General features: G+C 45.7%; 1 protein-coding gene across 2 annotated transcripts in view; it reads right to left on the minus strand.

Annotated features, from left to right (window-relative positions):
- SPAG9 (sperm associated antigen 9) overlaps nucleotides 1-26,448 on the minus strand; it is a 1,094,694-nt gene that overhangs the window by 347,260 nt on the left and 720,986 nt on the right. For both annotated transcript variants that reach the window (XM_069200034.1, XM_069200033.1), the window contains exon 22: nucleotides 24,113-24,193. In XM_069200034.1, coding sequence (XP_069056135.1) covers nucleotides 24,113-24,193 — 81 coding nt within the window. The remainder of the gene's footprint in view (nucleotides 1-24,112; nucleotides 24,194-26,448) is intronic.

Here is a 26,448-nt window from a genome sequence, read left to right on the forward strand (position 1 = left end):
GACCTATTTCTGGCACAGGAACCCTCTCTATGGCTCCTTTGGCCAAGCGATCTTGAACTTCCTCGCAGAGAAGAAACAAGTGATCCTCTGTCATTCAATTGTAGGATGGTGGCATGGATGGAGAGGTAATTTTGAAGGGGAGAAAGTAACCGTTTCTGACTATCTGCAAAACCCACCTGTCTGACATGATGGATTGTCAGTGAAGCAGGTGATGGCGGATCCTGCCTCCAACAGACCAAAGGTGGGGGAGGGGGGGGGGTCAGACTAGGAAGGCTTAGAGGCTGCTGCAGAGATGGGGTGGCAGACTGGTCAGAACACTGACTCCCTGATCCAGGAGGTCGTGGATCCCACGGCCTCAGTTACGCAGAGGCTGGGGAGCATGGGCAGCACAGTGGCTGGCCAGAAATGGGAGCGGCTGGAGGCCACTCCCATAACCACGAAAGGGGAAAAGGCACACAGAGGGACAAGGGGCTACCACGAGGCCCAAGGACCGGACGTAACTGAAGAATCCTTTTAGCGATCAAGCGATGAGTCTGCCTTGAAAGGGCAAGCCCATCAAAGTATCTTGGACATCTCCTGAAAAGCCAGATGTCCTCAGTCAGATATGGCGCCTCAGGGACACTGTCGATAAAACCGCTATTCCTAGCGAGTCGGTCATGTCCAGTGCAATGGATAGTGAACTGTGCTGTGTCTCTCCCATCAGCAACAGCCTGAAAGAGTACAGCCCAGGCCCCCTCCAGGTACTGTGGCAGCACTTGTGCAACTGCATCCCACAGTGTGTGGGAATAATGGCCCAAAGGCATGAAGTGTTCACAGACCGCAATATAAGGCAGGTGGAATTTTTTTTTTATCCCATATGTATCCAGCCTTTTGGATTCCCTATACAGGGGCCTGGAAGTGAATGCACCATGGGAAATGGAGAAGTGGATAACCAAACTCTCAGGGGTGGAGTGTTTTGTCAGAAAACTTGGGTTCCCTGGGGTGAGACAATGGCGGCAGGCAATTGTCCTGCTCACAGGAGCCTCTCTGCTGGGTTTGGACCAGGTACCCAAGAAGGACATCCGTGAAGGCCTCATTAAATGGGAGTATGCGTTCTGAGGAGGAAGCTCCAAGTTGAAGCACCTCTGTCAGGAGGTTAGATCTGATGGCCACCAATGGCAACACAAGATCCAGGCCCTCAGCTGCTCTTCTCACAAACGTAGACAAGGAAGCTCCCTCCTCGGGTGCCATGTTAGAGGGAGAAAGCATGCCAGTGTCTGGAGAAGTATCCAGTATGCTGGCTCCACCCAAGTCTGTACACCAGTCCACGTTCTTGGGGTCCGGAGATTCCTCCCATTCCGCACTGTAACTCAGCCCATAAGAAAGGGGTTTAGGATCAGGCATAGGGGGCAAGGCTCCTTCAGGGTCAGAGTAGTTGTCGTACGGCACCCATCTGACTCTGTGTCAGCGTCAGCCCAGGCACAGGCTCTGCGGAGCAAGGCGCAGAATGTCGAAGCTCCCTCATGTCGTCAGCTGACAGACTTGGAGATGTAGAAGAACGCTTTGACTTCTTAGACTTCTTCTTGTGCTTTGACTTACCCGATCACCAGAGGACTTGGAATGGGATCACAACGATGGAGGACTCCTCCACCGATCCTGGGACCTTCCACTCGACCGAGATCTCAACTTGCGCTGAGTCAAACGTCGGACTGTCATCAGCTTCAGGGACCGCTCCCTCAAAGCCTCTGGATGCATGGCCTTATACTCAGACTTCAACTTTGGGTCGTGGTCACACTCCGGGCACCAAAGACACACGAGGTGAGGATCCATCACAGACATAGTCCAATGACAGGAAGCTCAGGGCTTGAACCCGGTCTACCTCGAAATGAAAAAGAAAAGCCATTCAAAAAATGACTGAAGGATAGCTCTCTTTAGATCAGGGCTAGCTGGTGCAGAAAGAAAAGAACTGACATCAGCGGGCCGGGGTAAAGCCTATATAGAAATTACAAGGTCATATCCGGCGCTGATGCCGCTGATGGACGTGGAGCCAATCAACACCACCTCAAGGCACGCAGGGGTACTGCTCATGATAAATTCTCCGGATACAGTCTGACACCTTGGGGAAATACAAAGGTAAGGAATCCGCAACTATAAGTCTCTATCAGATAAATGTATATCAAGCTCAAATGCTCTACAATTTATTTTCAGCAAACAAAGCTTTTCTATTGCTACTTTAAAGAGATTATGTTTCATATGCATTTTGAACCCTAGCTGTAAATTAAAGCAAAACATTTGTGCACAACATTTTATTTTAGTTTTTCCTTCATTCTGAGGGACTTGAACTAGTGCACATGTATTGTGAAATTTCATAAATATTGATGAGACTGATTATTCCGTCACCAAGGTAGATTAACGCAGGAAGCTGGCTTTTTATGTAGTGGGCCAATATAAGGGCAAACAACCCAATAAGTCCAGATGACCCCCATTTTGTTTTGCAGGGCTTTCTTTAATAATCCCACAAAGTGCTCTTTGAGTGGTAGTGTGGTCGGGTAGATTAGGCTTATCAGAGGAAGTGTTTGGCATTTGTTGCACTCAGAGTCAATAAATGGAACATGTTACAAATGGGGTCTCTAGACATCAGTGCACGCTGTCCAAATAGGGACCCTCCCTCTAGTCAGGGTAAGGGAGCACACAGCTAAAATAACCCCTACTCATCCTCTAGCTTGGCATGAGCAGTCTGGCTCATCTCAGAGGCAATGTATAAACTTTTTTCTACACACACAGACACAGTAGCACAGTGAAAACACCACAAAAGTACTCCACACCAGATTAGAACAATGGACAATATTTGAGTAAAACAAGACCAAAATAACAAAAATCCAACAAACACAAGTAAATATACGACTTTTCAAAGATTAAATCTTAGTATAGCGCTTAAAACACATTAGCTCCAACTAGGGCTATCACGGCGTCTTGACTGAGTTGCTTCCAACAGTCCGATGCCACTCGCGATGGAGTCGCACAGACCACGGGTTCAGTACCTTAGAAAATGATGAGGAAACAAAAACACTGCAAAGAGTTGTGGAGGTGAGGCGTCACTGGAGCTGTGTGACGAAAGATTACTGCTATGGGGAAGGTGAGGCATTAGTTTCTTACTGCTAGGCACAAGAGGTGAGGAATCGGTTCCTTACGGGCGCAAGGGAGGTGATGCAGCATCGATTAGGAGGTGTTGGTTCCTTATGACTATGTGGGGTCGATGAATCCAGCAGGTCAAGATGCGAGGCGTTGACTTTGATGTGTCGCCGTGACACCAGGGGGCCACAGGTGCTGCAGCAGAGTCAGGTGTCAAGAACATCGGTGACACGGCACTCGAGACTCATGCTGTGGTGGGTCTTCAGAGGTGCTGCTGTGGTGTTGGGCCTGTGTTCCAGGTCAAGGTTGTTGCACTCAGCAGAGACCATGGCTCCAGTGCAGGCAGCAGCGCAGAATCGGAGAGCGGCGCGGGTTCCGAAGTCACCCTGGACTCGATGTACTTAGTTTCTTCTTGGTTCGACTAGAGATCACTTCCAAGGGCCCAGGAACTCAATCTGGTACTACTGTGTAAGTAAGGATTCTCAGCCAGAGAGCCCAGGTGCTGGCAGGTGAAGTCTTTGATGGCCCTGAGACTTCTTAAGAGGAGGCAAGTTCAGTTCAAACCCTTGGAGAATCTTGGAAAGCAGAATGCAGAAAGTAAACTCCAGTCCTTTCACTCCCAGGACAGAAGCAGTGGGCCAGGACAACTAAGCAACAGGCAGAGTGGTAGTTCCTCCTACAGCATCCAGCTCTTCTTTCTCGCAGAATGACCTCGGTCCAGAAGTGTTCTAACTATGTGGTGTCAAAGGTCCAGTACTTATACCCATTTCTGTCTTTGAAGTAGGCAAACTTCAAACAGAAATATTTGTAGTGCACAAGTCCCTGCCTTTCCCTAATCTGGACCCATACTTACTCCGGGGGTAGGAGACTGCTTTGTGTGAGGACAGGCACATCCCTATTCAGGTGCAAGTGTCAGCCCTTCCTACCACTTTAGCTCAGGAAGGCCCATCAGCTTGGCCACCAGTATATGCAGGGCATACGTCAACTAACTTTGTGTGACTGTCTAAAGAGAATGCACAAACAACCCAATTGTCATTCTAACCCAGACATGAATTCAGCAGACAGGGAGAAGCACAGAATGGGTAAGCAAGAAAAAGCCCACTTTCTAAAAGTGGCATTTTAAAACTTACAATTTAAAAATAACTTCACCAAAAGATGTATTTTTAAATTGTGAGTTCAGAGACTCTAAACTCCACTTCTCTATCTGCGCCCAAAAGGAAATTACACTTAATAGATATTTCAAGGCAAACTCCGTGTTACCCTAAGGAAGAGATAGGTTTCACAATGGTGGAAAACGTATTTAGTAGTATTTCACTATCAGGACCTGTAAAAGACACCAGTACATGTCCTACCTTTTAAATACACTGCACCATAGGGCTGCTGTAGGCCTACGTCAGGGGTGACTTACAGGTAATAAAATAGGGCCTGGCAAGTGCGTGCACTTGCCAGGCCGACATGGCAGTTTAAAGCTACACACACAGCACTGTAATTGCAGTCCTGAGGCACGTTTGCAGGGCTACCTATGTGGGTGGCACAATCAGTGCTGCGGGCCCAACTAGTAGCTTTTTGATTTACAGGTCCTGGACCCACCTGGTGCACTAAACTAGGGACTTACTAGTAAATCAAATCTGCTAAAGATGTAGAAACCAATCACCAATAGATTTAATTCAGAAAGCATATGTACTGTAGCTCTGGTGAGCAGTAGAAAAGTGTCCAGAGACCTAAAGCCAACAAAAACAGGTCATAAAAAATAGGAGGAAGGTGGCAAAAAAATTGGGGATAACCATGCAAAAAGGGCCAAGTCCAACAGAACAAACACTCAAGAAAAAAATAAATCAGAGACAAATTGATAGAAAAAACTTTTTATTAAACATTATTTTAGACACTAAACTCATCAGAAGTAGGTAAGTACTTTTTGGTAATACTGTGTTTAAAGAAACACAGTAAAATGCATCAATGAAAGTTTTTGAGGAATAGGCCTCAAATGTGGTAATGATTTTGTTTTGAAGCAAAAACATTTACATCTTGTGAGGGTCTTGGGAGCAAGGGGGCACAGTCGGTTACTGTGAATCCGGGCTATGGAGCTCAGGTGCAGTGGTGTTTGTCCAGCTGGTCCTCTGCCTTGGAGGATCTCGCCGTTCTTGGGTTGACCTGCAGAGGAGAAGAAAACAAGACAGCAGGGACACTCTTGATGCAGCCTCCTCAGTCCTGAAGTCCCACATCGCACAGGTCGGTTTTACCCATGGCCAGCTAAACGGTGTATGGACAGATGCAGTTGGTGACTGCAGATGCAGGTGGATGGCTCCTCAACCCCAAGGGAGTTGCCAGCTGGTTGGTGAGGCACTGGGTGTTCCTCCAAGGGTTTGAAAGGATGCACAGCTTTTTGGACGAGGTAGATCGGTGCAACAGTCGAGGTTCCAGCAGCAACGCAGCGTTTGGCTCCAAGTCCTGTATAAGTCCTCAGTTCTCAAGCTGACTGTTCTCCTTTGTCTTTCTGCTTTTCACAGGTAGACAAATCTGGATTCCTGGTGTCATGAGGACCACTAAGTACTACATTTAGGGGAGTGCAACATTGTAGCCAATGGGCTACTTACCCCTGGGGTGATTAAACCCCCTATGTGACCACTTCCTGTGAAGAGTAGGCATAATCCTGACCCAGAGTTCCTAAATTCACCAAAAACAAGATGGTGTAACCCTTCCTTGGCTGTGCGCTGTGTGATGGCAGTCTGCATGTTATTTGGATGTGGGTCCCTTTGGGTGGCATAATACATGCTGCAGTTCTTAGGGACTCTCTTTACTAACCATGCCTTGGATACCAGGTATAGCATTTACTAGGGACTTATATAGGCACTAAAGAACTTGCCAACTGGAATACAACTGAGAATTAACCTTGTTTTAGGGAAAGAGCACTGGCACTGAGGCCTGGTTAGCAGGGACACAGTGCACTACCAGAGTCACAAACCAGCAGCTAGTGCTACAAATGAGGGCAAAAAGTGGAACGACAACTTGCAAAAAGCATAGTTTCATACAATTAAGCACAGATTGATCTTTAAAATTTGACACCTAGTAATTGATGGCCAAGAAAGCACATAATATATTCACATGGAAGTAAGAGGTGTAGATGTTTCATATTCATCAAAACCCAGATTGAAAAGAAAAACGTCTCTCAAGTAAGTTAAGTGGCATTTAATCACCAGAAGAGGGGGAATAGCTCAAGTAAACATATGGAAACTCAATCAGGTGAAATGTTGAATGAACGAAAAGTAGAAAAAAGGGATTTTTTTGGATAACAAGGTTATCCTTGGAAAACTGGGAAGGTAGGTTTAAAAATAAAAGAACCCTACAAATATTCATTTATGTCAGTTTGCGATGCAAACACAAATTAATCATGAGAATAAATGTTGTTTCAACAAAAAATAATGCCAAAACTCGAGGGGTTACATAATCACGAAATATCCGATTTAAACTAAAAAAAATAAAGAACTGATGAGATTCTGGGTATTATCAAGGCAATGTGTAACTGCTTCCCTGGATGAAACATGGTTCAAATGTGTCATTCTTCAATACAGCAGTTTTTATTATTGCTACTAAGGACAGATTTAAACAAAGTACGCCATCTTAGCTGCAGTCAGTTCTGGGCTATTGATCAACAAGTTCTAAAAATGAATGCTATCAGGAGACAGGCCAATGAGGATTCTGGAAGCTTTAGAAAAAAAGAAAAAAAAACAGAAACAGTTGTTCTAGGAGTGATGTCTCAATAAGACGAGTCCAGACAACCATCTAGAAATTTTTCTGAATATGAATCACACTGTTCGCTAGGATGAGGTAAAGCTTGTTATTTGCTTAGTTTTCTAATTCAGCACTAGCAAGTTTAACCAGACTTAAATGCAGGAATATAAAAAAAATAACTGATAGGGCCTGCACAGCTAGTCACAAAATAGAAGGCATGCTATTAAAAACAACACTCACCACTAGTGATTTCATTGGAAATGGCATTTACTTCTGAGAACAATTTAAAGCATAAGATGATAGCAGAGGAGACCCCAAGAATGAACAATATATGTCAAAAACATTGATGACAGAAGATAAGTCAGTCATTCACATTTCTGTGACGTCAACCACAAAAAGAATAACATGAAAAACAAAATAGCTTACTGTGCTACACTAAAGAGACAAAAAAGGGGGCCTGATTAGAGATGCTCAATCAATATCCAATAGCAGCAGACACCTTAAAGCTAGAACAGTCAGACTAGAATTGTACCACTAAAGTACATTGTCATTAAAAAAAATTGGGGTTCATAAACACCTATGCAATGAAACAGATGAGAGCCACGAGTATTACCGTAGGTGTCATGCATAACGTGGCCAGGCTGCATCATACAGGCAAGTGTTTTCAAGCACTAATTTGTACAATTCTCTGCTGCACACCTCTAAATGAACAAGTTATTTAACTTTGGTAATACTGTTTGTGGATGATACTTAATCTAACCACAGATCTCTAACCTTAGAATATCTTCTAGGGCCCAAACTGCATCCAAGTATCTTTTGTGCTCCCGCTTGCCACTACGTGGCATAGTGCGGCTCTGTGCTAGCACTGTACCAGTGGTTCCCAACCTTCTGACTTCTGTGTGCCCCTACTTTATCAATACTGAAACCCCGGGACACCCACTGAATCATTATTGGAATCCAGGGACCCCCGACTGAGTCATTGCTGAAAGCTGGGGACTTAATCTATGAATGTTATTTAATATTCTAAACAGTCACGGACCCCCAGGGGTTACTGGACCACAGGTTGGGAACCACTGCTCTATACCAACCTGTAAATGATGGAGCAGCGCAGAATTTAAGGGCTATTACTGCGCACAAACGTCTTTTCCTTTTCCACATCCTGAGATGCAGGGCATGATCAATTGCTGGATATAATTTAGTGAGTACTAACTTGGGATCTTTTTCGGTCACACCACAGAATGAAAAGGTGAGAGGGCAGTGAGAAATCTCTGAATAGAAGAGAGTATCCACCAGCAAAAGCATTACTCAAGCTATGTAGCTTGTTCTTCTGCTGGATGCTTCTAACAGTAGATACCTGAAGGAAAGTGCCACTTTTTGACATGGTCACCCTCATTTCTTGCTCACTGATACTGATGTTGTTGATTGTTAGTGCACAGGGTCCCTGCTAACCAGACCCCAGTGCCAGTGCCCTTTCCCTTATAACAAGAAAAATGTTCAATTGTAACCTAAATAGCAAGCACTTTAGCACCCCTGTAAGTCCCTAGTAAATAGTACCCCTGGTACCTAGGGTACTAAACAGTGCCCCGAAGGGCTGCAGCAGGCATCATGCCACCCAAAGGGACCCACACATAAACTGCATGCAGACTGTCATTGCAAGATGTGCGAAAAGATGCAAACCATTCCGAAAACAAAACACTGCACGCTCCCTGTGTGCAATGCCCACTCACACTGCATGTAAGTCACCCCGGAGCAGGCCTTAATCCCTAAGGGAGGGTGTCTTATATGACATTTTAGGGCACCTTTCCATGAGCAGCTGTCTCTCTGTAATGCCTTGTTACATTGCTAGACATTTCAAGTGATCAGGGAAGCAATTTTGAGAACATGTGCTGGGCACTGGTGATTACGAGTTACTCAGCTACACGATGGCTTCCCTGAAAATTCTGATGTTTGGTATCAAACACTTCATCTTAGTAAGTCCATCCTGAAGCCAGTATCAGATTTATGAAGACGTGAACCCAGAGGGCATCTTAGAGGTCTCCTATTACCCCTAATAATCACTTAGTGTGCTGGCTGACTGGTACAGTCCCTCTTGCCACCACCGAGCCCACACTCTCAGAAGCCAAAAATAATGCTTGCTCTGAGGGAATGTATTCACAACTTCTTAAGAAGGCTGGCTACAGATTGAGCATATCAGAGCCAGGGGCTTCAAAGCCCCTGCCCCTCTGATATGCGACCCCAGCTTCTCCACAGACCTGGGGAAGGGCATTCCATGTCCTGAAGCCCACTTGGCACTAGAGTAGGCGAGAAATTCGATATTCAGGAGGCGTGTTAAACTTCTAGGCTAGTCACACCCTAAGGTGGGCTAATGGAAGTGCACAGCCAAGGAAGGGTCCTACTATCTTGTTTTTGGTGAAACTAGGAATTCTGGCTCAGGAGTATGCCCACTCCTCACAGGAAGTAGTCATATAGGGGGTGTAGTCACCACAGATGTATGTAGCCCATTGGCTACAACCCTACAATTCCCTTAACGCCCCTACCTTCAGTATTGAGGGAACCCTTTGAAACCAGAACACATGTGACTACCTGAGAACAGAAAAAGGACAAAGAAGAGCAGACACCACAAGAACTGAGGACTTACAACAGATTTGGCGCCAAACCTTGCCTTGCTGCTGGTGCCTCCACAATTGCACCAACTTGACACATCCATAAGCTGTGCATCATCTCAACCACTTGGAGGACTGTCCTGCACTTTTTCAACCATCTAGCATCACTCTTAGGATCGGAAGAGACATTCCCCTGCATCTGCAGGCACCAACTGCATCTGTCTGGTACATCGTTTTGCTGGCTTTCAGGCCCACAAAGAAACGTCACACCAGAGGAGGTTTCTGTGGTTCCAGGAAGTAAGTCCCGTTTGTCTCTACAGTTTGAAGACACAAAAACCTCCAAGAGGCTCCCAGCACCAACACCCTAAGTACCTGAGCACCTGCAGCAACCCAACTGGGAACCTCAGGCCTGCCGAGGCCACACCAAGAGTGGCCCTGCTGCTATGTTTTCTTCCCCCTGCAGGTCAACCCAAGAATCGCGAAAGCCTCCAACACAAGTGACCAGCCAGCCAAACACCTCTGCACCTGAGCCCCCCCATCCTGGGTTCACACTAACCGACTGTGCCCCTCTTGCTCCAAGGACCCTCACAACCCTGTGGGCTCTGCTGCACATGTCCACAAGGCTCCCCTTGTAGCCTGTGTTCACAGGTGCCCATTGCCTTTTAGCCGTGGAGCAACCCATCCAGCACCTCTGCACCCAGATACGCTAGGCCAGCTAAAACAAAACTGCTGGTGGTTTTTTGGACCTTGGCCCCCTAGCAACTTAAATCCCAAATAGCACCCCCAAACTCCAACTACAAATACTTGTTTGCAGTGTGTGTCTGACCTCACAAAACCGTTATTTGTGCATTTTTATTGTTTCATTGTAAAATTCATAACTCCGAAAGTACTTACCTGATATCGATGAGCCTGGTATCTTAAAATATATAATAATCTGAGTTATTTTTATAACTTGGACTCTGATTCCTTTTTGAGATGTTCCTCATTTATAGACTCTGCATGAACAACAAACTGACAAGCCTAAGATGCTCGACCACACTACCAGAAATAGAGCACTTGGAATTCTCAGACCTTCATGGGCTCCTTGGCCAGTACATTGCAGATCTTAATGAAGAGCACAGTCCATCTCCCCAATGTCCACTCTTGCACAGCCTTTCCTTCCTTTTCTTCAGAAAACCCCACAATAAATTTTCTACTCGATGATCATTGTTAACATGTATGAAAAAAGCTTAAACCCTTTTTGCGGTCCAATCAATGAAGCCTCTCATCCTCTTTCAAGGGGTGATTGGGGAAAAAAAAAAAAAAAGCTGGTAGAGTGATGGATAGTCCATCACTGAATGGAGTCACAACTGTAGGTATGAAAACTGTCAGAGTCCTCAGCACCAACTTGTCCGTGGGCGCACTTTCGACTGTGACAAAAAGATATAGAAAGGTTTTTTCTCCACAGTTTGAAAATGCCCCGTGCCATCTTGGCATGTAATTACCACTCATGCCAGACACCTGCTCAGACTGCCCTCTGCGGTGTGCCAGCAAGATGCCTTGGAACTTCAGCCACCTCCAGAGGTGCAAAAAATGGCACAGGAGACAAGGCCAGGATATGCCCTGCTTCATTCAGTACTACATGGATAGTGTTGTCAGTGAGAACCTGCGCCAGCCTCTCTATGATGGATGGCAAGAAACCCTTCAGGGATAGATGAATGGACTGGAGCTCTAGTATTCTAGAAGACTTGAGCAAGCCCTCCACCACAGACCTCTGAGCTCCACCTCCCCCCAGGTGACTTTCTCCTACAGATTTCCATATCAGTATTTATCACCTTTCCATCACATGGCATATAGGCATACAACCTACATTTTCATATCTTTTGTTCATGTATCTGGTGTGGTAAAAAGATAGCACTGGATCGTAGCACAATACCTAAAAAATGCTTGTTTTCTCCTTCTGAATTTTCACCCATGTGCCTCACCTTGGACTATACTTTTGCATCCTGTACCTCCACCATCAATCTTCACACTTTCTTTCACCTGCTGGTTGCATACAATTCACCGTTCTCAGCAGTTATATCTTCTTTGCACATGCTTTGTCTTCCTCTAATACAGTCTTCTGCCTACTCATCACCAAAATACTGTAATAAACAGAACCTTTTGGTCCTCATCACAATCTTTGGACTAACTTAAACTTACCTTTACTTATGTATAATTTTTTGGTGCACTCCAGACAATCTGTTAGCATTCCTCCATGCTCTGGTTGCACCCTTTTAGCAGCAAGGTGCCAAATGATGAAGCACCCACTTACATGGTTGTCTGCACTTGTCCTATTCTATATTTTGTATGACAGCCAAATATTATTTAGGATCTGTTATAAATCAAGCCCACTGCTAACATTGTAAATCAAAGGGCTCATATGTTGCAGACATGTCTGTTGGTTTTCGGTCACAACATTTGTTTTTAGTCGTATAGGAATGCAGCTGTACTCCTTGCACCCATGGCTGACTTTTGAACAACCACTGGGAAGGAGGCACTCTCTTCCACAGTTCTGCCTCATGAGAGGCGTTAAGCCCATTGGTGTTCTACAAATTAAGGTACAAGTTATAAGTCATCGGCAGTGTAATGAGATGGGAGCAAACCATCATCATCATCTTAGGGTGCATCCTGCTCTAGCACAGGGTCAGTGTCAGAAGCTAAAAGATAAAGGAGCTTCTGCTGATAGACTAGACATAGTAGAGGCACAGGGTATAAGCATGGGCTGTGGTTCCGGAGTATAATTCTGTACTGGAGTTGGAAGGCTCAATAACAAGTCCCAAGGAGGCAGACATCACCAGGATAGGACAAGCAGGGAGTAAATGGACTGGAGGCCCATGTGGATTCATGGGGCCCAAGAAATGCCAGAGGGAGTCACAAGCTCATATCCATTTCTTAATTAGAATGTATATACATATTCACAGAAATTCAGTTCTTTCAAATCTTCCTTGATCTTTATTCAAATTTTCAAGTGTTTCTTATTTCAAATACCTACTTATAGTTCATTTTGAGTGTAATATTGGACTGTCAACAACTGCAGCCAAGAAGTATTACGTGATAACACGCTTCCTCTGGGCTTATTTATGGTTTCTCTAATTTTGTGAATGTTGTATCCCGTCATGTCTTTATTTATCTAGTTTGCCTACAGAGTAAATTTTCTTAACAGTTTACCAATATCTCAATGATTCGACTTGAGGGATTCAAATTCCATCACACAGTTTTAAGCTGTTTAGTTTGGCAGGACACCCGTCATTAAAATCTTAGTCTTTGCTGGGATCACAATTTTCATGATTTGGCACCCTGAGATAGGATTGAAGGAAAGGTGCCAGATTGTATCTCAGAATTTTCCAAAGCATTGCTCCTGGAGCAGTGTGGCTCCATACTGGATCCGTATCCAGCTGGAAGTGACTGAAGCTGCTTATAAGCACCACCCCTTTGCTAATGTCAGATTCTTGGGCAATTCTTGTGCGACTCTGTCCGCACTCTCAAGTGCAGAGCATGAAACAATTGTTGGGACCAGTGTGCCAATTCCTATCTTGAAACCTTTTAATATGCAAACAAAAGACCATTACACAGCGGGGTGGGGGGGATCCAGTGAGGAATCTGCATTTAGAGTATCCAGGAGAAACAGCATTGGCTCAAAGGGCATACACATTAAAAATGTCCAGAACAAGACAAGGTCCCACTGTGTTATCAGAAATGGTTTGAAAGGGAATGTGTATATCAAACAGGTGATTTACAGAAAGACGGCTGATTCAGGACAAGTAGAAAGACTGAAAGGTCTGGCAAGTAGCCACTGCAAGATCTTCCTCGCCACAAATATAACAAACAAAAGGCTATCCCAAAATTTTGCATGTAAGGGGTCCGTCCAGCAACAACCACACCGGCCCACAAATTTTCATCAGCACTCAGCATAAACGATTTTGTGGATGGCATTCACCATTATCAGGCAGCAGATCAAACACAGTCAGTTTCTGCCACTCAACACCCATGCAAGTAGGTGTAAATTTCACAGACTCAGGTGAAGCACCCTAGCCTGCTGCTGCAACATGAGATCCTCCTGATGCTAGAGCCTGATCAGAGGGCAGATGCGCGTTCTCAGAATTTCCAGGTATCACATTCTTCTGCCCCAATCTAAAGCCACTAGGGTGACCCGGGCCTGGTCATGCCTTATCTTTTTTAGAACTCTGGGAAGGAGAGGCAGAGATAGGGATTATGGCCCTCATTCTGACCTTGGCGGTCTTTTCGTGAGACCGCCGAGTTACCGCCGCGGTGAAGACCGCCGACCGCGGCGGTATGCCGCTGTGCGCATTCCGACCGCTGGGAGCGTTCCGCCGGGAAACCGCCAGCAGCCACACTGGCGGTCGGCGGAAAAGTGGAGACTGGTCAACCTCCACCGCCACGCCAGCAGAACACCGCCCACAGAATTACGACCCACATATCTGTGTGGCGGTCTTCTGTTGGCGGTGTTCTGTTGGCGGTCACCTCCCCATGGCTCCCGTCGCCTCCCGGAGGACCAACGCACAAGGTAAGTTGACTGTCCGTGAGGGGAGGGGGAGGGGGGGTGTTGTGTGATGAGGGCGTGCATGGGGGTGTGCGTGTGAGTGTGTAGAGGGGGTGTGTGAGTGCGTGTATGCGGGCGGGGGGTGCTGCTGTGTCTATGGGTAATGTGTGCTGTTCGGCAGGTGCGCATGTCTGCATGTATGTGTGCGGGTATGTGTCCCCGTTGTGTATGTGTGTGTAGGGGGTGTGTATATGTGCATGTTGGGGGTGTGTGCATGTCGGGGTGCATGTATGTGCATGTCGGGGTGGGGGTGGGGAGGGGGTTCGTACCACCTCTGGGGGGTGGCAGGGGGGTGGAGGGTGTGGGGGGAGGACTCGGGTGGGTAGTGGGGGGTGGGGGAGACCCCTATCAGTGCCAGGTAAGGAATTCCCTGGCCCCGATAGTGCTTACCGCCATGGTTCGCATGGCGGTTCCCGACCGCCAAAAACCGCGGCGGTAGGCAGGGTCATGATACCGTTGGCGGTCTTGGGACGACCGCCGGGCCGGAGTGCGCAAACTCCAGCCCGGCGGTCATGACCGCCGTGGCGGTCGGAGTGGGGAAGTGGTGGTCGATCGCGGCGGTGACCGCCGCGGTCAGAATGCCATTTTTCTGGCCGCCGGTCTGTTCGCGGTCTGACCGCCGCCTCTCCGCCGACCGCCAAGGTCAGAATGAGGGCCTAAGTCTCTGAGTCAGCGCACTATACCAGCCAGAATGCAACTCCGAGTAACAACAAGGAAACTTCAATGTGCAACTCCTTTGACACTGTATGTTCTCAAAAGTGGCAAACAGATTGTTAGTCTTCTCCCCACTGTCAGAAAAAGACCTGCTCCACCCCAGGATACAGACTCCATTTGTGATTCGCCAGGCTCCACCTGCTGAGATCCATAATTCTGGCATTTAAGGATCCTGCCAGGTGGCTTGCAATCAGAGAAATGACCGGATGCTCAAGTCAACTGCAGAGGCACAGAGAATCTTAGCACAGGACCCCCCCTAAGCCATGGTTGCTGCAGTGCCACATGCAGTGGAGTTGTCCAGAAGAATCTGCACCAGCCTCCACTGGTTGGAGTCTATCAGATTTCCTTGATCCAGGGCCCACTGAAACTTCAAATTATATTTCAGAGCCAGCATGTGCCACGTAGAGTAGTTGACCAGGTAGACTAGGAGGCTACGGAGGCCAATAAGCTTCCGAACTGCATTGACGGAGATCAAGGTATGAGGCTAAAACACAGAATAAACATCCATCCCACTTCGTCTTCAATTGAACACCATAAAGACCAGGTGGGCTTCATATCTGACCGGATGACTACTTGGTTCTCCAGTAAAAATATGAAATCCATAGTAGCATCCCTTAGGCTGAGTAAAGCAGCCTCCATGGATATTTGGTCAGTGATGATAAAATCCAATTGTGACTTGTGAGTGAACATTTTTTCCCTCTTGTTCACATGGAGAGCTACAACTGGGAAATACCCTGACTCTTGGAGGGGGTTAGTTGTAAAACCCATTCTTAAAAAAAGTGATGCCAGGTGTCCAGCAAATTACATATCAATAAGTCTGGTAGATATTTCAGTAAAAAAGTCTGCAAAATTATTACTAGACCATCTAGAAGGAATGGTTTCTTACCTGTAACTCCAGTTCTCTCGTAGGGGTATTTCCATGATAGTCATAAGCACTGAATAGTTCCGCGCGCCTGCGGGGACCCCGGAGCACTGTTGTGTAGTATATTCTTAAGTGCAATCATCAGCTCCTTGACAAAAAAGGTCTGTGAAAAACACTTAAGAATAACAATGTGCAGCCTATGTGAACAGCTACACAGGCCAAATTGTTAGAAGAAAAAACAGTTGTAGTGTAAATTTCACGTTTAAACCTCTATTTATTCTATAAATACATAAATAAATACATTCTCATATTTTATTTACACCTCTCATGAGAATAAAACAATGTAGGGCAGTGTAGCCCATAGGCTGCCATTATACAGAATGAAAATAGAGCTGTGCCTTTAAGAAAGTAAAGTCTTCCTGTTTCCCATCATGCACAGCAAAAGGCAGTTGCCTCAGTTCTTTTTTGGAGGCTAATAACCTGACATGAAGAAAAAACAAAACATTTGTTGGAGTACCAACCTCCATAATATTCATGTTCTATGTCAACTCCACCGGGGAGGAGGGAGGGTTGCTTATGACTATCATGGAAATACCCCTACGAGAGAACTGGAGTTACAGGTAAGAAACCATTCCTTCTCTCGTAGGGGATTTCCATGTATAGTCATAAGCACTGAATAGAGTAGCAAGCCCATCCCCATAACCGCGGTGGAGTAGATATAAGAATACTGAGAAAAACATGAATCATGCAAACAAATTCTTGAGCAAAGCCTGCCCAACCTGAGCATCTGCCCTAGCGTCTGTATCAAGGCAGTAATGCTTAGTAAAGGTATGGACCGACCTCCAAGTGGCAGCCTTGCATATTTCTGCCAAAGGGACATTTCTCATCAAGGCTACAGTAGCTGCTTTCCCTCTGGTAGAGTGGGCTTTTGGCCTACCACCAAGGGATTTGTTTGCTAACTGATAACATAACATTATACATGAAACAATCCATCTGGATAACGATTGTTTAGATGTGCCCAAACCTGTTCTGATTGGGCCATAGTTAATAAAAAGCTGTTGTGATTTTCGAAAGCTTTTTGTCCTGTCCAGGTAAAATTTCAAGACTCTCTTTACATCCAGAGAGTGCAGAGTTCTCTCAGCAGGGGTAGCTGGATTCTGAAAGAAAGTCGGTAATGAAATTGTTTGGTTCACATGGAAGTCGGAGACTACCTTAGGTAAAAATTTTGGATGAGTTCTCATTACCACTTTCGCAGAATGAAAAACCGTGTAGGGTTCCTGAGCGCAAAGGGCCTGGATTTCGCTGACCCTACGCGCTGAAGTGATTGCCACCAGAAAAGCAGCTTTCCATGTGAGATGCTGCAGCGATGCCTTATGTATCGGCTCGAATGGCGGCAGCATCAGACGTGATAAGACAACGTTCAGTTCCCATGGAGGAGAAGGCTTTCTAATGGGAGGAAAAACCTTCTTTAAACCTTCTAGGAAATCCTTAATAATCGGAATCCGAAAAAAGGAAGTTTGTGAAGGACTCTTTCTGTATGCCGTTATCGCCGCCAAGTGAACTTTTATTGACGACAGTTGTAAGCCCGATTTTGCCAAACTTAACAAGTATGGCAGGATAGATTGTTCCCCACAGGAAACCGGGTCAATGTTGTTGTGTAAACACCAAATGCAGAATCTCTTCCACTTGCTTGCATAGGCTGATCGTGTGGAAGGGCGCTTTGCTTCCTTCAGAATTTCCATACAGTCCTGAGGTAGGTTCAAGTGTCCATATTGCACTAGCTCAGGAGCCATGCTGCCAAACTCAACGATGAGGGGTTGGGATGAGATATCTGCCCTCTGAACTTCGTGAGAAGGTCCGGACGATATGGTAGCCTGATGTGTGGTTTGAGTGACCGGTGAAGAAGGTCTGGGAACCACCACTGGCGTGGCCACTCCGGAGCAATTAGGATCATTTTGGTCTGAACATTGGACAGCTTCTGGAGGACCGCCGGAATCAGGGGAAGCGGTGGAAAGGCGTAAAGAAATGCTCCTGACCAGCTTATCCACAGGGCATTCCCCAGTGTCCCTGGATGGTAATATCTGGAGGCGAAGTTTTGGCATTTTTTGTTTTCTGGGGTTGCGAATAGGTCTGTAGAGGGGGTACCCCAGAGTGCGAAAATGGAATGAACGACGTCGTCGTGTAGTACCCATTCGTGGTTCTCGTCCATTACCCGACTGAGGGCATCCGCTTGAACATTCTGGATGCCGGGCAGGTGAGTTGCCACTAGTGACAGGTTCCTGGCTAGAAGCCAATGCCAGATTGTCTGAGCCTCTCTGGATAAAATTCTGGACCTGGTGCCTCCTTGTTTGTTCACGTAGTACATAGTGGCCACGTTGTCTGTCTGGAGAAGGAGAGTTTCCGTTCTCAGAGAGGGAAGGAAGGCTTTGAGCGCAAGGTGGACTGCGCGAAGTTCCAGCAGGTTGATGTGATAGAGACTCTCTCTCTGTGACCACTCGCCTTGGACTCGAAGATGTTCCATGTGCGCCCCCCATCCGATCAGTGACGCATCTGTTACGATGGTTTGAGATGGGGGCCGTTGTTGGAACGGAATCCCCACCAAGAGATTGCTGGGTAAACACCACCACTTGAGGGATTGTAGGGTGTGAGGAGAAAGAAGGACTTTGTTCTCCCAATCGTCCCTCAGTTGACACCACTGATCTTCCAGGTTTTCCTGCAATGGTCTCATATGGAGGCGAGCATTGGGAACCAGATGGATACAAGACGCCATTGAGCCCAGTAGAGAAGCTATTATTCTTGCAGTGGCTTGAGGTCTTTCCTGCAGTTGTTTGCACTTCTGGAGAATCGATAACCGTCGTTCCTCCGAAGGAAACACCTTTCCTAGCCTGGTATCTACAATGGCCCCTAAGTAATGCAACCTCTGAACAGGTGTTGCTGTAGATTTCAGGAGATTGACTTGAAGACCAAGTTTTTGCAGCAGTTGTAGAGTCCATTCGAAATGTTGCTGTGTCTCGAGACAACTGGAGGCCTTTATGAGCCAATCGTCTAGATAGGGGTAGACGAATATTCGCTGTTTCCTCAAGTGGGCGGCTACTACCGCCATGCATTTGGAAAAAGTTCTTGGCGCTGATTTTAGGCCGAAAGGTAGAACCGCAAATTGGTAATGGCGTTTCCCGACGGTGAACCTTAGGAATTTTCGATGTTTCTTGGTTACTGGGATATGAAAGTAAGCGTTGCAAAGATCGATCGCACATAGCCAGTCACCCTGACGTAGATGTGGATAAATTTGGTGTAAGGCTAACATCCTGAATTTTTCTTTGCGAATCCATTTGTTTGCTGTCCTCAGATCTAAGATGGGACGAAACTCTTGTTTGTCTTTTTTTCGGTACAAGGAAATATCTCGAATAAATCCCCTTCCCTTGTTGGCTGATGGGAACGGGTTCTATGGCTCTTTTTTGCAATAGGACATTGACCTCTAACTGTAGAGCTTCGAGATGGCGGTTGGCTGTTTTGGGTGGAACAGATGGTGGAGAACTGGTGAATCTGAGAGCGTAACCATGTCTCACAATATTCAATACCCAGGCGTCTGTTGTGATGCGTAGCCACTCGTCCAGATGATTTGAGATACTTCCCCCTACCGGAGTGGATAACGGAGGAGGGGGAAGCAAAGATTCAGGGCTTAGACGTGGGAGCCTGTCGAGTTGCCTGAGTTTGAGGTGTTGAACGACCCCTTGTCGACCTTCGCTGAGTAGAGAAACCCCTTTGATACTGCTGTTGTTGCTGCTGCTGGGGGCGCGAAGACATCCAGTGTGGCGACTGATACCGGTGGGTGAAAAGTCGTCGTTGATATGGCCGGAAAACCTTTCTTTGTTCTTTCGGTCTTTCCATGCCTACCGCTTTCAAGGTATCTAGATCAGCTTTCATTCTAGCCATCTCGTCATCGGCATGAGAACCGAACAAGGTGGAGCCCGAGAAAGGCAGGTTTTGTATTCTCTGCTGCGCTTCAGGTTTGAGTGATGTAAGTCTCAACCATGCATGCCTTCTGAGCGCTATCCCGTGTGCATAATTGTGTGCGGATAGCACCGAAGAGTCAGCTGCAGCACTTATAATTTGGTTAGACACCATGGCTCCCTCACCCACGACCTCCAGGAAATCTTCCCTTTTATCCTTAGGAAGATGTTCCGCAAACTGCATCAAAGAGTCCCAGAGGGCACGATCGTACCGCCCTAATAACGCAGTAGCGCTGGCTGCCTTCATCGTGACGGCTGCAGTAGAGCATACTTTTCGTCCTGCAGCATCTATCTTTCTGCTCTCTTTATCTGGAGGTGAAGAAGAAGATGGTGAGGTTGAATGCAGTTTCTTTGCCGCTACTATGACCACCGAATCAGGAACTGGGTCCGACCTCAAGAATAGAGGATCTTGTTCTGGTGGACGATATTTTTTAATAAGTCGGGAAGGAGCAGACTTTGTTGCGGCCGGTGCAAGGAAAATATCCATTGCTGGTTCAAGGAGACCTGGAACCAGTGGAAGCAAAGGTCTGGAAGATGTCCTGTGATGCAAGGTCTCGAAGATCACTGACGTCGATGGGGCAGGTACCGCCAGCGGGATGTTCAGCTTGGTTGCCCCTCGTACTAAGACCTCCTGGAACGTATTCACATCATCTATGGGGGACACTCTCGGGGACGGTGAATCCGATAGGGTTGGAGAGTAGTCCCGTGTAGACGAAGAAGAACGCCTGTGATGTGAATGCTGAGATCTCTGTGGGTCATGACGGTGCCGAGAGGAAGAAGAGCGTCTAGAGGAATGTCCCGAACGTCTTACAGACCGCGTTGGAGTCCTCAAAACAGACTCTGAAGGCGGAGCCGGAAGAGGCGCCGTAGGTGTTACCGGCGTCTGTGGCAATGGTGATTGTCGAGGAGAGAGTTGTGGAGACGCTGGAAGGAGGATGAGTGAAGCCGAGGATTCTGAGGTTGTATAAACCCTCCTAGGTCTTTTTGATTGTCTCTACGTCGACACACTCCTCGACGTCGAAGTACGGTGACGGCGAGTGCCCTTCGCCGTCGATTCTTCTCGCCGTTGAGAATCTCTCGACGACGACCCTCGACGTCGCCGTGATGACGGTGAACGTCTACGACATCGAGCACCCCTCGACGTTGATCGATCTCGCCGTTTCGACGGCGAACCGGATTCAGATCTCCTCGACGTGGAACGTCCTCGCCGTGTCGACGGTGACCCAGATCTCGACGGCGAAAGTCCACGCCGTCTCGACGGCGAAATCGTCGTCGACGGCGAGCGATGTCTCTTTCTCGCCGGCGAACCACTCCTCGACGGCGAGCATGTTGGCGCCGTTCCTTGCCTCGACGTCGACGCCCTCGACGTCGTCGGAGACCTGTGCCGTTTTTGAGCCGGTCTGGTCGGAGTTATAGAGGAACCAGTGTGAGCCCTGGTAGAAGACTGACCTTCTCCTCGCTCTGTGGTAGAATGACCACTTTTCCTCCTGTCCTCTTTCGCCTGGAGTCGGATCTTCTCCCTGTCACGAAGGGTCCTTCTGGAGAAGGTTTTGCAGATGTCACACGACTCCGGTTTGTGGCTGGATGGAAGGCAAATTATGCAGACCCGATGTGGATCTGTTTTGGCCTTTTTTCTGCCACAAGAAGGACATTTGTCAAACAGTGAAGGCATTTCTGAAGTAGAAAAAACCTCAAAATTCTGTCAGAATCTAACAGAAAAAAGCAGAAAATTATCACTCAATGTTAAAAACGTCGAGTGAAAATGAAATTCAAAAGATTTTAAATGAATTTCTGTCACAAAAGGATTTTGTGAGGTAGAGCTCAATGCTTCAGGGTCCTGTCAGAAAGGAGCCGGAAAAAAGAACTGAGGCAACTGCCTTTTGCTGTGCATGATGGGAAACAGGAAGACTTTACTTTCTTAAAGGCACAGCTCTATTTTCATTCTGTATAATGGCAGCCTATGGGCTACACTGCCCTACATTGTTTTATTCTCATGAGAGGTGTAAATAAAATATGAGAATGTATTTATTTATGTATTTATAGAATAAATAGAGGTTTAAACGTGAAATTTACACTACAACTGTTTTTTCTTCTAACAATTTGGCCTGTGTAGCTGTTCACATAGGCTGCACATTGTTATTCTTAAGTGTTTTTCACAGACCTTTTTTGTCAAGGAGCTGATGATTGCACTTAAGAATATACTACACAACAGTGCTCCGGGGTCCCCGCAGGCGCGCGGAACTATTCAGTGCTTATGACTATACATGGAAATCCCCTACGAGAGAATAGTGGTTTAGGGATCATGGCCTTCTTCCAATAAATAAGACGGTGTTCACGAAGGTCACTCTACAGCAGACCACTGTTTTGCACTATGGGCAATAATTTAAAAATCATTAGCCATAAAGCAAAGGCTGATTTCTGCACAGCCTTCAACACAGTGGGAAGAGGTCGTTTATGGTGTAAATGGAAAAGCTGGAACATTTCGGAGGTGCTTTTAATTTCAATCCAGGCTCTCCACAAGCCCAACTAGGCCCAGGTTGAAGTAAATAAGTCAGGGAAACTATTTACAAAAAAAAAAAAAATCCATGTAGGAAGGGTCTGCAGCAAGCCTACGTCTTGGCACCCACCGTCTTCAGTCTATATGTGACTGACTGGCTATATGCTTTAAAAAAAACACTATATCTTTCTCACCAAAAACAAGCTTGATGATATTTCGTGTCAGTTGTATATGGGTAACATGTTAGTCTTAGACCATACGGTCATTGGTTTGCAGTGGGTATTAGACGCTGAAAGCATCTACCGATTTTCAGGAAAAGTTACGTAACTACAAATGGCACCTGATGTAATGCAGACTAAGCTAGTGAACCCATATAAGTATTAAGGACTTGCATTTTCAAGTAACCTGAGATAGGAAGATCATCTTAAATCTATCAAAACGGGGTCTTGCTACAATCAGGATCCTTAGTGAAATTCAATCTTACGTATGGAGGATTATCACTGGCCCCCCTCATGCTCGCCTATAGCAGCGAAATTCAATCCCTTGCCTTAAATAGGGCCGAAGTGCTATGCTTAGACCTGAGATTTCCTTGGGGTCCATTGAGAGATTAGTCTTAAAAAGGATATTATGTCTAACCAAGAGGTCTATGGTACAAGGAACAAGGCGGGAATTTAATTTAACCTCATGGTCTTTAATGGCAGGCTCCAGCCTAATAAGGTTCATCCATTACCTACTTCCGGATGAACATATATCTAAAATAAAATATCAAAGCTGTGATGGGAGGAATTTGTGCCAGTGAAAGGGAAAAGGCTAGAATGGTGGATAATAGAGTAAATTAATTTAAATCTGTATATAACATCTTGGATTCAATTCCAACATGGCACACTTTCCATATAAATATTAAAGGAATCAGCATTCCAAGTCTCTTTCAGACAGGATATGACCTATTTATTAAATTTTCCCTCCCTTAGTCTTGCTTACAAAACTTTCGGTCATTCTGATTGCTTCCTATATGTCAATATTTTGCCGGAACTCAAATTACGATTTGTAATACTTAAAGTAAGGCTTGGGTGTAACGCACTCTTCTCACGCCCAGAACAGCACAAACTCTGGCAGGAGAATAATGGCTTGTGCCAATGTTTGCTAATGTCATATTGTGGTAAAGGTTTGAGTCAAGGTTTTAAAACCTTTATTCATAAAATATCAAACATGGTCTTGATAGAAAACAATTGCTCTGCTGGCTAACATGTATTTGTTCATTATTTACCACAGCATTAAAATGATAGGGATGGCCACAAGATAGTACTACACTGTTTTAATAATATTTTTCTTTGTTTTTGGAATTGTTGTTTTAAATGTATTTTAACTGTGAATGTTTCTTTGACATTGGTCTTTCTTGGGCACAGTGTAGTAGTAAGTAAATAAATATGTTTATTGGTACCAATGAATGGCAACCCCTGGGAAGGAGTCATATGAGGCTTTGTTACGTTGATAGTGAACCCCAACAATGTCAAGAGGTTTGTCATCCTCTGGAAGAGGTCTACAATTAACTGTGGAAAAACTGTCTATAACAGCCAGTCATTTATTTACAGGAAAATGGGAATCCCCAACCTCCAAAGATATGCCACAACCACTGCCATCATTTTTGTGAACACCTGAGGGAACCTTTGAGGCCCAAGGGGAACACTGAAAACTGGAAATGCTCCTAGCCAACCTTGAACGGCAGGTACCACCTATGGACTTCAGAATGGGTATATGTTAAAACACGTCCGGCAGGTGAAAGGATCTGGGCCAAGTCAAATGTCCAATATGGGCCAGAGGGCCTTCCTTCTAAAGGACAAGGGAATAGCAAAAGTCACAACTCCCATTTTCCAAATTCAATATCCTCTCTATGGCATCCTTCTAGCATAAAATAAAAATAAAATAAACTGCATGTTTAGAAGAAGCACAGAAAATACAGCCAAACCAAATAAGCATTACAAATGATAATGAAACGGAACTTACACAATGCTGAGAACTGAATCTTTAAGTTTAATGGAATGCAGACATTTCCTCCACTGGGCTACAGAAGAATGAACATACAGGCTAAAATGAAAATAATCAGATAGGTTTAATTGATCATAGTCAGAAATATATAAATACATATTTTGTATGATTTATCATTGTCAAAAATAGATAAATACATAATTATTTTTAACATTTTGAATTACATGCAGAAAAATCAGTTATATTTCTCAAGCACATTTTTAATTGTAAACACCCAAACAGGGTGGATGCCCCAACTGCTACTGATACAAAATTAATGAAGTGAATTCATTTCTATGAACAGGTTACTTACTTTTGGTGATGCTCTTTCTAATGGATACTCTATCTAACAACAGACTTCTGACCTTAGAGTATCCTACAGGCTCTAGACTGGAAATGTAAATTATATTTCTGGCAGAGCTCCCACATGCTTCCAGATGTCGTCGTGCAGCTTTGCACTGAGAGCATACTGGTCCGGAAGTGACAGTTCCACGTACGTTTCTTAAATTTTTTACAATTATTCGTATTAGAGGGCTAATCACTAACTTGAGACCTTTTTAGAAGCTAAAAAGAGGCAGCTTCACAGAACGGCCGGTATGCAGTACAAAATCTGCAGTTAGACTATGTTCAACAAACAGTGATACTTAAGGTAACTAGTTCTTCTGATGGTTACTTCCAACTGCAGATTTGTCACCTTAAAGTATACACCAAAGAATTATCTCCCCAAGCTGGAGGGTTTGTGGAGTGGGCTCAGATCAAGATGTCATGTAGATCCCAGAGGACTAACTGTCCCTCTGCTGGGCCAGGAGGTCAAGGAAGTAGTGCGTTGTGAATATAGTATCGATGCCCACACTGCCACCTGACAATATCAAGGACAGGTACCCTCCATGCCAACACAGTGGCAGCATCCTTAGAGCTGGTGAAATGGGCCCTCAGACATTTTCCAAGCTACGTCTGGGCAACTGCCTAGCAGATCTTAATACAGAAGACTGCCAACCTAAAAAATGTCCTCTTCTGTATAGCCTTACCTTCCTTTGCTCTGGAGAACCCCACAAAAAGTTGATCTTAAAATTGATGAGCCTTTCTACAATCCATGTAAAAGTTTAAAACCCTTTTGAGTATCCCGATGGAGCCTCTTCACTTTCGAGGGTTGAGAATGAACAAAGAAGATTGCAGAGTGATAGACTGCCCAACATGGAAGAGAGCCATGACTTTTGGAATCAAGGCTGTCTGATGTCACAACAACATCTTGTGCCATATGTGCTGTGGGTTTTACTCATCTAGCTCACGTCACCCTTCTCCTGTGGTATCTCCCAGCCCTGAGTACTCCAGGTCATCCTACCCTTGTGGCACCATCCAATCTCAACCACTCCATGGCCCTCCTCCCAGGAAGTTTGAACCAATGGCCCTCCTGTTTTATTGCTATACAAGTCTAGTCTAGTTTGCACATGCAGATATCACATATCTATTTAGGACAGTTAGATTTCCACTGTGAACTACTAAATTGCACCATCATGCACTTGGGGTTCCATTGTACTTGTTTATTGTTACCAATTACTGTTTGCACCTTTCACCTGCAATGCCTCATATCAGCTGTTTGTAACACATGATCTTCCCCAGGTTCTTTGGAATATTCCAAACTTTGACAAGGGATACGTGCCTTCTAGAACACTTTTTTCTTCCCATACAACTACCCCCTTTGAACCTGCATCAACGCTTGGTCTTGTCCCCGTCCTGCGTAAGCATCATCTCTGCACTCACCGTCTCAGTCACCCGAACTTCCAGCGCTTTAGTCTTCCAAGTCTTCCTGATGATCCTGTAACTCTGGCTTCTGTGATGCTTTGAGTGTCTTACTTTGTGAGCTACGATTCTGTCTCCTCTTGAGCTTCTTGCACCAAGTCTCCTGTTGTCTTCTGACTTCACTCAAAGTACTAGACAAGTCTAAGGACTTTCCCATCAGGTTAGTGCACACTAATCCTTTATTAGTAAGTTTTAGTAGTAAGCAGGCCTAACCATCAGTCTATGCAAACCTCTAGACCAGTCTCCAGTTTTTCTCCGTAATTCTCCTCCAGCGCCCCTTGCTTATTCTTAGTCATGGACCCTCCCTTCAACCTTGGCATTTAACTGTTTTTGTTCATGGACTAGAGACTTAATGAACAAGTTACTTACTTTTGGTAACGATTTATCTGGTAGAGACATTCTAGCTGCAGATTCCTTACCTTAGAATTTCCCCAAGTCCACAGACTGGATCCGAAAATCTTTCTTCGAGCAGTACTCTTGCGCATCGTTAGGTGGCGTTGGTCGTCTCCACAGGA

The sequence above is a fragment of the Pleurodeles waltl genome, chromosome 7 (assembly GCF_031143425.1).
Source record: "Pleurodeles waltl isolate 20211129_DDA chromosome 7, aPleWal1.hap1.20221129, whole genome shotgun sequence".
Taxonomy (NCBI): domain Eukaryota; kingdom Metazoa; phylum Chordata; class Amphibia; order Caudata; family Salamandridae; genus Pleurodeles; species Pleurodeles waltl.